General features: G+C 39.0%; 1 protein-coding gene across 3 annotated transcripts in view; it reads left to right on the top strand.

The window, feature by feature from the left end:
• Usp32 (ubiquitin specific peptidase 32) overlaps positions 1 to 15,340 on the top strand; it is a 159,681-nt gene that overhangs the window by 44,325 nt on the left and 100,016 nt on the right. For all 3 annotated transcript variants that reach the window (XM_037200942.1, XM_037200941.1, XM_028890541.2), the window contains exons 3-4: positions 5,575 to 5,680; positions 9,889 to 10,007. In XM_037200942.1, coding sequence (XP_037056837.1) covers positions 5,575 to 5,680; positions 9,889 to 10,007 — 225 coding nt within the window. The remainder of the gene's footprint in view (positions 1 to 5,574; positions 5,681 to 9,888; positions 10,008 to 15,340) is intronic.

The following is a 15,340-nucleotide window of genomic DNA, read 5'->3' as shown; positions in this document are numbered from 1 at the left end:
TTTTTTTTTTTTTTTTTTTTTTGGTGAGCCAATGAGTTTAATTAGGGTTATCCACAAGAGCATTGGCAACTTAACGCGGCTGTATCACTGAAGAAAATTACTATTCCTCTGCTAAGCAAGCATTAATTGCATATTGATCTTCAGGGAGGGTTGGGCAGGACCTTGTGAATCCCTTCTCATTTCCAGTGATATAATGTTGACAGGCACAATCTTGTGTAGCGGATCAGAGCTGCTAGGAGAGTTTTAGGCCATGTCATGACCAGAAGACATGGTGTACATTCTGTCCCTTCCTTTGCATCACGCAGTCTTTCTGCTTTTTTGTCTGTAGTGTTCCCTGACCCTTGGAGAGGATGACAGTAATATCCTGGTTATGGCTGTGCATTATACTTGTCACTTGTTCTTAGTGTTATGTGCTTTGCAGGAATTACCACCCACTGCAACAAGAAGCTTCTCTGACGAAAGCCAATGGCAGTACTGATTTGTGGACATAATATAACTATTTAGAAGTCAATTTGATAGGCATATCATGCCAGTTTAGCAAAACTGCAGTAGTAGCTTCCTCGCTAGGGCCTGTGCTCTTCTTAGCCCTGCACTTTTCATTAAGTTTATAGTGCCATCTCCTTGGGTCTTTAGAGAACATCATACTACAATAGCCAAGGTTGTTAGTTTTCTCTTCTAGCAGATAATAGCAGTTAAACCCAAAACTTACAGCAGCACAGTTAGCAAATTGCATAGGAAGCCCAAACAAAACCAGTGTTCTTAAAAATGAGCTTTGGACCTGGTATGACGGGCTATAATGCTATAAGCACTGGGGAGGCAGGAGGGAAGGCAAGTGATGCTGCTCCTGCATCTTGGGGTAACTGTTGTGTGCCACCATGCCTGATTCCAGCTGATGATTGCATTCCTGTACTTACCCTCAAACTTAGTTTATAACATGGGTGGAAAATACAAACATTTGCTGTAGTATGCTTTTAAATAATCTTGTAATTATTATTGTTAATTACTCAGTATTTTTGTCACATTAGAATTCAAGCAGAATTCTGGGGTTAGCCAGGGGAAATCTGATTAGAAATGATTGAAAATGTTTTCAATATTTTATTCATTTTAATAAATGATTGATTAATATACTTCAAAGTTGGGGATGGTTTGTTTATTTGTTTCTTAATAACTAGAAGAATGTGTGAATTATTTAAAATATATACTTAGGGTAAGAACTTGCTTAATTTTCCATCTGTCTGAATTATCTAGGTAATTTCGGCCTGAATTATCTAGGTACTTCTATGAGGCTATAGATTTGGACAAGATGAAGGACTCACATGATAAATCAGACCTCAGGCGAGTCACTTCTTCTTTAAGAAGTCCTTCAAGAGGACAGAGAAATGTACCATGCAGAGTGTTCTAGATCTATATTTGAAAGCTAAGAAAATGCATTTTTCTTACCAAAGTAAAGTATACATTTAAAACAGTCTGACCATCATTTATAGTATGATGGTATTTAATAGATTTAGAAATTATTTTCCTTGCCCCATTAAATTCCCAAAAGTAATTCCATCTTACTCATATAACCATTTTTTTTCCTATTTGTATACTTCTTTCTCTTGCAATGTAATTATCAAGATCAGACACTGGAGAAATGGCTCAGGGGTTAAGAGTGTTTCTGCTCTTCTAAAAAGCCTGAGTCCAGTTCCCAAGATGAATATCACAACTTCCTTTATTTTATCTTCAGCTCCAGGGGATCCAACTCCTTTTGTGGCCTCTGGGTACCCATACACACATGACACACACACACAGAATCATATATAAATCTTTAAAATAGCCAGAAACTATGAAAAATACTTTTTTTGTAAAATGTCAATGTTGCTGGTCAGTTGGAGCACATGCCTTTAATCCCCGAACTCAGGAGACAAAGGCAGGCAGCCGGTCTACAGAGTGAGTTCTAGGACAGTTAGCGCTACACAGAGAAACAGAGGTCATTGTTAATTGGACTCAACATGGACTTTTTTGGTTTTAATCAGTCTTAAAAGCAGTGACTTGCAGGAGGTGGTGGTGGTGGTGGTGGTGGTGGTGGTGGTGGTGGTGGTGGTGGTGGTGGTGCATGCTTTTAATCTCAGCACTCGGGAGGCAGGTGGATCTCAAGGCCAGCCTGGTCTACAGAGCAAGTTCAGGACAGGTTCCAAAGCTACACAGAGAAACCCATGGGAGTGGGGGTGGGGGTGGGGGTGTGAGTGGGGGTGGGGTAGGGGTTGATTAGCAGTGAGTTTTAGCACAAATAATTGAACTAGAAAATGTCACATCACTTTTCAATTACAAGAAACCTGAATTCATATCTGAAGGTGTTCATTATGATTTAGAGTATATAATAATTAAGAGTTCAAAATAAGAGATAGTTTTCTCACCCTGGGTGGTGGTGGTGGTGGTGGTGGTGGTGGTGGTGGTGGTGGTGGTGGTGGTGGTGGTGGTGGTGGTGGTGGTGGACGGTGGTGCACACCTTTAATCCCAGCACTGGGAGGCAGAGGCAGGCGGATCTCTGTGAGTTTGAAGCCAGCCTGGTCTACAGAGCGAGATCCAGGAAAGGCGCAAAGCTACACAGAGAAAACCTGTCTCGAAAAAAAAAAAAAAAAAAAAACAGAGAGAGAGAGAGAGAGAGAGAGAATGTTTCCTCTATTTTATTTTAATTGAAAATAGAGTTATTTTTGTACAATGTATTCTAATCATAGTTTCCTTTTTTCATCTCCCAGATCCTCCTCACTTCCCAGCCTTTAAACTCCACACCTCTTTTTTTCTTCTCTCTGATGATAACAAGCAGGCAAATTAAAAAAGACAAGCAAACAAGAATAAAACAAAATGAACACCTTAACAACAACAACAACAAAAAGAGACCACAAGAAATGCGCGCGCGCGCACGCACACACACACACACACACACACACACACACACACACACACACCCTCCCTATAAAAAAATCTAAAACCATAATATGCAAGCAAAGAACCAGTAAGGTTAAAAAATAAAGCCCACCTGGGTGGTGGTGGCACACACCTTTAACCCCATCACTTGGGGGACAGAGGCAGGTGGATCTCTGTGGCTTCCAGGCCAGCCTGGTCTACAAAGCATTCCAGTACAGCCAAAACCGTTACACAGAGAAATTCTGTCTCAAAAAAACAAAACAAAACAAACAAACAAACAATATGAGACCAAAAGTATTTTTTAAGTTTGTTTTGTGTTGGCTGTCTTCTGCTGGGCATAGGGCCTGCCCTTAAGTATGGTTTGTATACCCAGTGAGATTCCTTTGGAGAAACTAAGTTTTCCTTTGCAAGCTCTTGTTAGTTGGAGGTAGCTTCTTGGTTGGGGATGGGAGCTTGTGTCTACTTTCCCATCTTAGTGCTGGGACCCCCATCTGATTTTGGATCCGTGCAGCCATATGCATGCTGCCACAGTCTCTGAGCTCATATGTGCATCAGTTCTGTCGTAGGGTTTCTATTGCTGTGAAGAGAAACCATGACCACGGCAAGTCTTTTTTTTTTTTTTTTTTGGTTTTTCGAGACAGGGTTTCTCTGTGTAGCTTTGCACCTTTCCTGGAACTCGCTTTGGAGACCAGGCTGGCCTCGAATGCACAGAGATCTGCCTGCCTCTGCCTCCCGAGTGCTGGGATTAAATGGGTGAGCCACCACTGCCCAGCTTTTCCATGGCAAGTCTTATAAAGAAAACACTTAATTGGCATGGCTCACTTATAGTTTCAGAGATTCAGTCCATCATCACCATGGTGTGCAGGCAGACATGGTGCTGCCTAGATCTGGGCTTGTAGGTAACAGGAAGTTGGCTGAGACACTGGGCAGTATCCTGAGCATAGGAAACTTCAAAGCCCACCCCCCATAGTGACACACTTCCTCCAACAAGGCCATACCTACCCCAACAAAGCCACACTGCCTAATAGTGCCACTCCCTATGAGATTCAATCTTTCCAGCTTCCTCTTTTGCAGAATTCCCTGAGCCCCGAGGGAAGGGATTTGATGAAAACATCCCATTTAGGATTGAGTGTTACAAGATCTCTCAATCTCTATACATTTTCCAGTTGTGTGTGTCTCTTAGTTCTCATCTACTGTAGGAGAAAGCTGCTCTAATGATGGCTGAACAGGACACTGATCTGTAGGTATAGCAAAATGTCATTAGGCGTTATTTTATTGCTATGTTCATTTAGTAGAATGATAGTATTTGATTTTCCCCTAGGTCCCCTCACACAACTGTGTCCACCCAAAGCTTACTATTAATTAGATATTTCCCAAAAAAATCATTTCTTCATTAGCAAATTTAGATCTGCAAAATTTGCTCTTGAATAATTGTTTGCCTAGAAAAATGTTTTTGTAGATAAAAATGAATTGATGGATCACATGTTCACTAAAAATTTAAATGGAAAAGTATTTGTTCTTATGAAACTATTACATAAAGTTAAGTTTTGAAGACATTAACTTGATGTCATTGACTGTTTACTTTTATTTTCCTTCAATATTAGGGATTGAGCCCAGAGCCTTGCACATGCCAGAGCAGTGCTTTATCAACTAAGCTATATTCCCAGCCAAGTCCTGTTGACTTTGAGTCAGGTTCTTTAAAAGGCATATTAAAGTTTACTCAGGAAAAATATTTTCTGAAGTAGAAGCCATGAATTTATATCCCAAATAGCTGAGATTATAGACCCACACCACCAAGACATGTCTTGCTTGTTTTGTTTTGAGACAGTGTCTCACTGTATAGCTTTGGCTGGCCTGGAACTCACTATGTAGAGTAAGCTAGCCTTGAAACTCATAAAGATGTACCTGCCTCTGCCTGCTGATCATTTGGATTATAGACATGCAACACTTTGCCCAGCCCTCATTTGTTTATTTTACATGTGTGTCCATGCCATGGCATACATGTGGAGATCAAGAAAACTTGCAGAAATTGTTTCTCTCCTTTTATCTTGTGGGTTTCAGGGATTAAACTCAGGTTGTCAGACTTAGCGGTGAGCTCCCTTACCAACTGAGTTGTCTCACTAGCCCATACATAATTTTTGAGTAAGTAAATTTTAATAAGTAGTTTGTAATAATTTTGAATGAGTCCCTTCTATGTCTATAGTTTTTATTCTATTATAAATATTATAGTAACATTCTGTTAATAAATTTTTTGTAGTTTCTTTTTAATTCTGAAAATTAGGGAATGTTGTTCTTTCTAATCAAAATAATAAATGTGTAAGTGTAGCTGAAGTTAAAAGATACTCTGTAATTGCATAAAATTTTTTATCCAATTATTGCAGCTATCAAAGGAAGTCCCCCCCCTTTGGATCTTGATAAGGATCTAAAACAAAATAAGTAGTCAGTTGTGTCATCCTGTAATGTGTGTGTGTTAGAGTAGGTGGGCATATCAGCTGAATGTTGTAATAAGGTACAAAAGAAGAGAGAATCATTATCATTATTTCACTAAAATTAATTAATCAGAGCATTATCTGTAGATGGAGACAAGGTTTAGTTAAGGATGATGATACCTCCTTTCCTAATAACTGAAGCATCTCTAAGGTTGGCTTTCTCACTTTCTTTCTTCAGGTGATTTACTGTTCTTTTGGTGGAACATCCAAAGGGCTGCACTTCAATAACTTAATAGTTGGACTCGTGCTCCTTACGAGAGGCAAAGATGAAGAGAAAGCAAAATGTAAGTTCTTTTATCTTAGTGATAATGATATCACATGTGCAGAATAATTAACCTCAAAATCTGAAAGACAAAGAATGTAATGGGTTATTTTCCAAAGATACACAATTGACCAATAAGCAAATCAGAAATGTTCAGTATAGCTAGTCATCAAAGTCAACTAAAACTACTGAGATACTACGTTACACTTTAAAATAAAATATAATAACATTGCTGACAAACATTTGTAAAAATAGCAGTCTGTTGTTGGTTGTTTTTTATTCTTTGTTTTTTTGTGGGGGCCCACTACCCAGTTCCCAAATAAATACATACACTGAGGCTTATTATGACTTATAAATGCCTAGCCTTAGCTTGGCTTATTTCTGGCAAGCTTTCCTTAACTTAAATTATCCCATCTACCTTTTGCTTCTGGGCTTTTACCTTTTCTTCTGTTTTTTTTTTTTTTTTTTTTTTTTTTTTTGAGACAGGGTTTCTCTATGTAACTTTGTACCTTTCCTTGAACTCACTCTGTAGCCCAGGTTGGCCTCAAACTCAAAGAGTTCCACCTGCCTCTGCCTCCTGAGTACTGGGATTAAAGGCGTGTGCCACCACTGCCTGGCTCCTTTTCTTCTGTATATCTTACTTTCATTCTTACTCTGTGGCTGTCTCTGTGGCTGGATAGCTGGCCCCTGGCATACTCCTCTCCTTGTTCTCTTTCTCCTTCATCCTTTCTTCCCAGATTTCTCTTCCTATTTATTCTCTCTGCCTGCCAGCCCCTCCTGTCCTTTCTCCTGCCTTGCTATTGGCCGTTCTTCTCTTTATTAGACAATTAGGTGTTTTAGACAGGCAAAATATCACAGCTTCACAGAGTTAAACAAATGCAACATAAAAGAATGCAACACATCTTTGCATCATTAAACAAATGTTCCACAGCATAAACAAATATAACACATCTTAAATTAATATTCCACAACAGCAGTCCTTAATCTTTGCTGTTGGGAGTGTAAAATGATAGTGTTACCACTTTAGTTTTTGTTTTTAGTCCCTTATTTTGGTGCTGGTAATTAAACTCAGGGCTTATCTGGATGGATAAAAAAAAAAATGTAAGTTTCTGTACAATATAACCTTACTTTACAAGGAAAGGAAATCAAGTATTGATTGATCCATGCTGAAACATACATAAGGCTTAAAAATATTTTACTGAGGGGCTGAGGAGTTGGTTCAGCAGTTAAGAGCATGTATTGGCTCCTCCAGAGGACCTGAGTTTGGTTCCAGCACCCATGTCATGAGGCTCACAACTGCCTGTAACTCCAGCTCCAGAGGAGCTGTATGTACTTCTTCTTCTGGCCGCTGTATGTACTTCCCATATACACATATATACATAAATAAAAATATATCATTTAAAACACATATATATCTTTACATACATATACATATATATTACTGAATACTGGGTGCTATTTATAGTAGATCACATATGATTATAGTTTCGTGATGTTTCTAGAATAAGAGGCAGAATATAGTAGGTGAGTGACACTTAGGATACTTGGCAGACAGGGAAGTGGATAATGAATAGTTGCTGATGGGTATCAGGGGTTTTGGTTTTTGCTTTCCCCTTTTTTGCGGTTTTATAGATCAAGACCAGAGCCTCACACATGCTGTCACTCAGCTACATTATTAGTAGGTATGAGATTCCTTTTTAGGTTGATAAAAGTGTTCTGAAATTAGTAGTAATTGTTGTACAACCTTGTGCATATAATAAAAATCACTAAAATGTGTATTTTTAAAAGATCAATTTTTCACTAAGATTAATTATATTTCACGAAGGCTGTTACCTTAAAAAAATCTGGCTGGGTGTGGTGGCACATTCCTTTAATCCCTGCACTGAGAGGCAGAGACTAGGTAGATATCTGTGAATGTGAAGCCAGCCCAGTCTACACCATGAGTTCCAGGCCAGCCAGGGCTACATAGTGAGACCCTGTCTCAAAAAACAAAACAAAACAAACAAACAAACAAACAAACAAACAAAAAACCTGAAGTCATAAACTTAGTAGTCTGTATTTTCCTTACTTTATAAAATAAAAAGTTGATATTTCACCTTTGGAAATTAATTTTATTCTGTAAATGAACTGTGGTCAGAAAGTATTTTTTCGGAAAGTTTCATTATACATCCTACGTTGCCTGGAATATTCATATATCAGCCTTCTATCTTGCCAGACTAAAGAGGATTTAAAATACAGAGAACTAACCACATATGGTGACACATACTGTCATTCCAGTACTTGGGGAGGCAGAGGCAGGAGAATGGCTCATCAGATGTAGCTCAGTGGTAGAGTACTTGGCATGTACAAGGTCCTAGATTTTATTCCCAGCAGAAGGGAGAGATCTAATATGCATGTGTGTGTGTGTGTGTGTGTGTGTGTGTGTGTGTGTGTGTGTGTGTATATGTATGTGTATACATACATATACACTATACAATTTTATGTATTTAGGTACATTTTGGAATGCTTGAGGGGTCTTGGAACCAAGGTTCCATTGACGCCAAAGGGACTACAACTGCAGTGTACCTTTCTGTGGGACAGTGTTCAAACCATAACAATTTCAGTAATGCATAAGATAGGTACTTTCAGCCAGGCAATAGTGACATACACCTTTAATTTCATCATTCAGGAGGACAAGGAGAAGAACTCTGTGAGTTTAAGGCCAGCCTGGTCAACAAAGTAAGTTCTAGGACAGCCAAAGCTATTACACAGAAACCTTATCCTGTGGAGGAAAAAAAAATTCTGTCATCTGCATTCCACATCTTGATGTTTAAAACAAACAAACAAACAAACAAACAAAAAACCAGTTTGCTCTGTTTGGTAGCACATCCCTATAATCCCAGCACTTGGGAGATAGAAGCAAGAGAATCAGTAGTACTTCAGGGTTATCCTCAGCTACATAGCAAGTTGGGAGGTTATACGACACCCTGTCTTTTTTGTTTTGTTGGCTGGTTTTTTGAGACAGGTTTCTCTCTGTAGCCCTGGCTGTTCTGGAACTCACTCTGTAGACCAGGCTGGCCTCAAACTCAAAGATCCACCTGCCTCTGCCCCTCAAGTGCTGATCAAAGGCATGTGCCACCACTGCTGTCATGACACCCTATCTTTAAAAACAAAACAACAAAAAGAAAATATGATGAATTATCTTTTACATCTTTTCAAAATCCCAGTATTTCTGCCCTTCTTAGAGATTAGTGCTCTCAGAAATTTAATGACCTCTTTTACCTTTTGCATATTTTTATGTCTTATATTCATATCTATAATCATATTTTCAAGAGTTTGGCAGGTTCTCAACTTTTAAAATGTCTATGATTATTTTGAAATTTGCTTTGTTCCCTTACTATCATATTTCTTAATGCTTACTCATCCTGAAGTACCTATTCTGTTTAACTGCTGTATGGTATTTCATTATCTATACTCATACATCTTAGTTTGTTTCTTTTCTCCATAAGTATTTATTTTGTTTCTAATTTTTACTCTTATAACAGTAGTTAAGTGAACATCTTGCATTTCGTGCACAAGTATCTACATTCCTAAAAGTTAAAATGGGATTGTGTAGAAGTAGAGTTTCTGACACATATTTTTACCTTTTCTAGATTTTGGCAAATCCAGAATGGTTACATTTATTTATATAGTCATTCACATTTTATAAAAGGTCCTGGGCTGGGAGATGGTGGCACATGCCTTTAATCCCAGCACTGTGGAGGCAGAGGCAGGAAGATCTCTGAGTTCAAGACCAGCCTGGTCTACAGAGCAGGTTCGAGGACAGCCACAGCTACACAGAGAAACCCTGTCTCAAAAAAGAAAGCAAAACAAAAAAACATTAAAAAAAAAAAAAACCAAAACAACAAAAACCAAAAAGAGGGGAGCTCTTGTTTGTTCCAGTCTTTGCTAACACTTGGTATTAATTACACGTATGAAAAAATACCACACAATTATTTTGAAGAGTAAATTATGCAGACAGGCGTGGTGGCACACACTTGTAATCATAGTTCTCAGGAGTACTGTAAATTCAAGGCCAGCCAAGACTGCAGAGTAAGACCATCTCAAGAAGAGGAGGAAGAAAACAATGAAGATGACAACAACAATAATAAATTGTACTTACAAAGTGCAATTGTGCCTTTCTCTTTTCTCCTTACTTTTACTAACTATACTTGATATATGTTAAGATTAATTTATTTTTCTTTCTCTTAGATATTTTTAGTCTTTTTTCAAGTGAATCTGGGAGCTATGTTGTACGGGAAGAAATGGAAAGAATGCTCCATGTGGTGGATGGCAAAGTCCCAGATACACTCAGGAAGTGTTTCTCGGAGGTATGTTTAAAGATTTATATTTCGTTTCCTTTTTTTTTTTTTTTTTTTTTTTTTTTTGAGGCAGGGTTTCTCTGTGTAGCTTTGCACCTTTTCTGGAACTCACTTGGTAGCCCAGGCTGGCCTCGAACTCACAGAGATCCGCCTGGCTCTGCCTTCCATGTGCTGGGATTAAAGGCGTGTGCTACCACCGCCTGGCTTATATTTCATTTCTTAAAGTTGATGAAGTATTAACTCTTAGTTTGTGATAAATATGGCTATGATGGATGTTTGCATAAGAGGGTTCTTGGTATTTTTATATTTAATGATTAATGTTTCAACTCTTTATGTGCTGTGCTCAATAAAGAGTTATTTGCATAGTCTAATAGTCCAACAGGAAACTAAATTGGAATAAGGGAACCAGTATTGATGGGGAGGAGTTAGGTGAGTGTTGCTTTTTAAGATAATTAGAAAAATCTGTCAGATAAAGTGAAATTGAAGAGTTTATGTCTCAGATGGGTATTTTGGTGCATACCTTTAATCCCAGCACTTGGGAGGAAGAGGCAGGTGGATCTCTGTGAGTTTAAGGCTAGCCTGGTCTACAAAGTGAGTTCCAGGACAGCTGGGGCTGTTGTTACACAGAGAAATCTTGTCTCAAAACAACCAAAACACACACACACACACACCAAAGAGTCCATGCCTCTCATTGCCTCCGTGTTTGTAAATTAGAAAATCCTCAATCTGAATTCAGAGATGGCTCAGTGCTTAAGAGTGCATGCTACTCTTCAGAGGACTCTAGTTTGAGTCCCTGCTCCCAGTTTGGGTGGTTAACAACTTCACAGCTCCAGAGAATCTGGCACTTTGCTCTCTGGGGGCACCTGCCCTCATATGCACATACCCATACACATGAACATAATTTAATAATAAACTAAAACTTAAAAAAAATCCTCAATTCTTCCATAAAGGCAATTAATTGTTTATACTTACATTATAATGCTACATACTCCCACACAGGTACACTGACTTCATTGCACATGCAGGCTCCTGCAGAGATCATAGGTGTGCATTAGATCTATTTAGCATTTCTATGTGTTAGGTGTTAAAGGATAGACTTCCTATATTTTTTGTTCTGCCATACTTACTTGAAATTGCTGTAAAAGTATTTTTTAGTACTTCACTATAAATTGGGCTATGCTTTGTTTCTTTCTGGTAACAAAAAATTGCTGGTAAAAAACATCTTTGCAAATTGAATTAATGGATTTTTCACAAAGATAGCAAATGCACTAATATTCTATTCTTTTTTTTAGAGAAAATAATATAGTTTTACATTTGAATAAGACTTATTCAGACATTCTTATTTTGCTAATGGGAACTAAAAGTGGTTGGCCACCTGTTCTTTAAAATTATTGACAGTAGCATATGCATTAGGTGGTAATTAGCGCTGTAAGGAGATTAAGTAGAACAAGAGAGGTAGGTGCTGTAGGGGAGGAAGCAGCTAAGTATTCTCTTCTGTATGGGATAACTATGAAATTCTGTCAGATAAAGTGAAACTCAAGCAAAGGATTGATATCCATGATGATACCTACCTTCCATGAAGAGAGTACAGTAAAGACCTGAGATGAAAATGTGTTTTGCCTGTCGAAGAAGCAATAACAAGGCCCATTTAGTTGGAATGGAATTAGCAGTGGAATAGTAAGAATCAAAGTGGTATTATTGGCATGTGAAGGATGTCTATTAGTTACTTTTCTGTTGCTGTAACAAAACACCATGACCAAGGCAACTTATAAAAGAAAGTGTTTAGTTAGCTAAGAGGTTAGAGTCCATGACAGTGGAGCAAAAGCAGAGAGCCAGGAACAGTTTAAGGCCAACACCTTAATCCACACAGCACTAGGTGAGAGACTGGGAATGATGGGAGGCTTTTGAAGCTTCAAATCCCACTGCCATGAGATACCTCCTTCTTACAAGGCTACACCTCCTTATCCTTCCCAAACAGTTCTACCAACTGGTGACCAAGTATTCAAAGTATTCAAATACTCATACTTGTATATGCTATGGGGGCTATTCTCATCATCGCCATTGGAGGTTATAGTGTGAGTCTTTTGATTTTTACCTATGTACAATAGAAACCCTTGGAGGGTTTTGAGCAGATGAGTAATATGTAAGGTCCTTCTCCTTTCTATCCCTCCTTTTAAAATTTACAGTATTAGCAATTGAACATAGAGCCTTCTGTATGCTAGGCAAGCATCCTACCATTGAGCCATATCTCAGAACCCTTTTCATTTTTATATGAGACAGGGTCTCCCTAAGTTACTTATGCTGACTTTTAACTTTATTTACAGTCCAGGCAGGCCTTAAACTTGCTATCCCCCTGTCTCTTTAACTTTTAAGTAGCTGGGATTATAGAAATGTCTACTACACTGGCAAGATGCCAGCATTCATTTTTTTTTTTTGAGACAGGGTCTAATGTACCCTTAGGTGGGAGTCCTGGTAAGAGGCAATTATTATTTAGATCATGGCATATAGCAGTGAGATAGTGAGAGATTATTAAATTCTCTACTTAACTATTTTTAAATGTTTTAATTTCAGTTACTATGGTGTGTGTATATGATGTGTGTGTATGTGTGTTGGTGTCATGCCATGGTATCTATACATATAAAAATCAGAGGATCGCTTTGTGGAGTCAGGTGCTCTCCTTCCATCATTACTTGGGTTCTGGGAATGGAGCTCAGATCACCAGGTTTGCTTAGCCAGTGCTTTTACTTCTGAGCATCTTGCCAACCCTAATTGCTGTCTATTTGGAAGGTGGACTTCCAGAATCTTTTCTTATTTTGGTTACAAGCTAGCATAGAATAGAAAATCATGGTTTGAATAAAGATTTAGAATTCCTGTTAACTGAGATGGCTACAAACTAGAGAAGGTGGTTTGGGGAGTTGGCTTTGAGTGATTTAATTTACTGTGTTCTGCAGCCCTTTATTTGTTTTGTGATGGGGTCTCCTGTGTTGCCCAAGTTGGTCTTCATCTCATATTCGAAATTAAATCTGTTTTAGTCTTCCAAATATCTGGAACTACCCGTGTGTTCTGTCGTTTTTATTGTTGTAGTGTGTGCACATGAGTATGTGGTTGCATACACCTGTACACATGAATGTGGCAGAGCAGGAGGTTGGGTATCTTCCTTTGTTAGTATGCTTTATTGCCTTGAGACAATGTCTCTCACTGAACCTGAAGCTTGCCCTTTAGGTGAGCTCTAAGGGATTTATTGAGCTCTAGGGATATATCTGCCTGTTTGTGTACCCAGTGCTGGAGTTAAAGGCATTTGCTGGAGTTAAAGCCTTGATCAGCTTTTTACATGGCTATTGTCTTAGTTAGGGTTTTTATATAATGATGTGATAAAGCAACATGACAAAAAGCAACTTGGAAAAGTTTACTTCAGTTTAAGGTTCTACATTACAGTCCGTCACTGAGGGAAATCAGGGTAGGAACCTGGAGGCAAGATCTGATACAGAGGCCATGGAGGGGTGCTGCTTATTTGCTACCTACTTCCTAGCTTTCTTAGCCTGCTTCCTTCTAGCACCCAGGACCAAGGTTGTACCATACACAATGACTGGACCCACCCACATCAGTTGTCATTTAAGAAAATGCACTATGTACTTGCCTATAAGCAAAACTTATAGAGGCATTTTCTCAGTGGAGTCTTTTTCCAAATGACTAGCTTGTGTCAAATTGACAGAAATCTAGCCAATATAGGTACAAAGAATTTGAACTTGCTTTTGTTTATGTGTTTGTTTGCTGGGATTAAAGTCATGCATCACCACTGCCCAGCTGATGTATTTTATTCTTAATCATGTGAAGTGTGATCCTAATTAGTCTTAACAATGAAAACCTGGAGTCAGATATTAGGGTGAAAGCTGAAAGGTCAGAAGCAGAGCAGCCAGCCACCAGAAATCTCAGACCAAATGGAGGGGATCCTGTCTCCATGAATCCTCAGACTGAATGGGGCAGAGATCCTGTCTCTGCCCACTTTATGTTCCTGTCTCCACCTCCTTAGTGCTGGGATTAAAGGCGTGGGTGTCCCATATGCAAGGGTCAAAGGCATGATACTCCATAGTGCTGGAATTAAAGGTGTGTGCCACCACTGCCTTGCCTCTATGGTTAACTAGTGGCTAGCTCTGCCCTCTGATCTCCAGGAAAGCTTTGTCAGAACACAAACAAAATATCATACAACAATCACATGTATAAATGTATAAGTGAAAAAGAGCAAGCGAGCACATAGGTGCTCTTAGAGCTATAGTCATTGGATCTGTCACATATATTTGTGAGCCACCTGATATGGGTGCTGGGAATTGAACTCTGGTCCTTTGGAAGAGTGTATGCTCTGAGCCATCTCTTAAGCACTTCCTTTTGAGTTTTTATAAAAGTTTCATTATATAGTCATGATTGATTATATGATCATTGGTGATCACCTCAACCTTCAGCCTCCTTTCTGCCCCGGTGTTTGGCAGATGGGCTTGAAATTAATCATTACTATCAAACCTGTAATGGTTATTTAGTGAAGATACCTAGTGGCTGTGAGCTGTCATACAGCCTAGTAACAGACGGACATTTTATAGCGTTCAAGAGTTTTTATCCAGGCGGTGGTGGCCCACGCCTTTAATCCCAGCCAGCACTTAGGAGGCAGAGGCAGGCGGATTTCTGTGAGTTCGAGGCCAGCCTGGGCTACAGAGTGAGTTCCAGGACAGGCTCCAAAGCTACATAGAGAAACCCTGTCTCGGGGGAAAAAAGAGTTTTTAAGGTGTTATGTTAGAAAAAAGGGAATAGCCGGGCGTTGGTGGCGCACGCCTTTATTCCCAGCACTCGGGAGGCAGAGCCAGGCGGATCTCTGTGAGTTCGAGGCCAGCCTGGGCTACCAAGTGAGCTCCAGGAAAGGCGCAAAGCTACACAGAGAAACCCTGTCTCGAAAAGCCAAAAAAAAGAAAAAAGGGAATAAAGCCAAGTACAGAATTCATAAAATCATAATTATCCTTTTAAAAAGCTAGTTGTAATAAATGATGCCACTACTTTTAAGACTTATCCCAGTATCTTAAGAGTTAACTGTGTAAGAAGTGTACAAACCTTTGGAATTTATACTTCTACTTTATTTTTAGACAAACATAGATAGAGTAAGAATAGGACAGAATCCTTAATACCCAACATGTTTGCAGTGTCTTTTATGTCCCTGTCTCAAATTTGAAACAAGACTGTTGGTGTTGTCCCCATGGTTTGCATTGCATTGATGCTGAGTGTTCTCAAACTAGTAGGCTAAGCATATTGTTGTACTTAGTAGGGTCCTACTAAACAATGTAGAAGTTGTTTTATATCCT

This window comes from Peromyscus leucopus, chromosome 8b (genome assembly GCF_004664715.2).
Source record: "Peromyscus leucopus breed LL Stock chromosome 8b, UCI_PerLeu_2.1, whole genome shotgun sequence".
NCBI classification, from domain to species: domain Eukaryota; kingdom Metazoa; phylum Chordata; class Mammalia; order Rodentia; family Cricetidae; genus Peromyscus; species Peromyscus leucopus.
The sequence above is the reverse complement of the archived record's forward strand: the minus strand, read 5'-3'. Positions and strand labels throughout refer to the sequence as shown.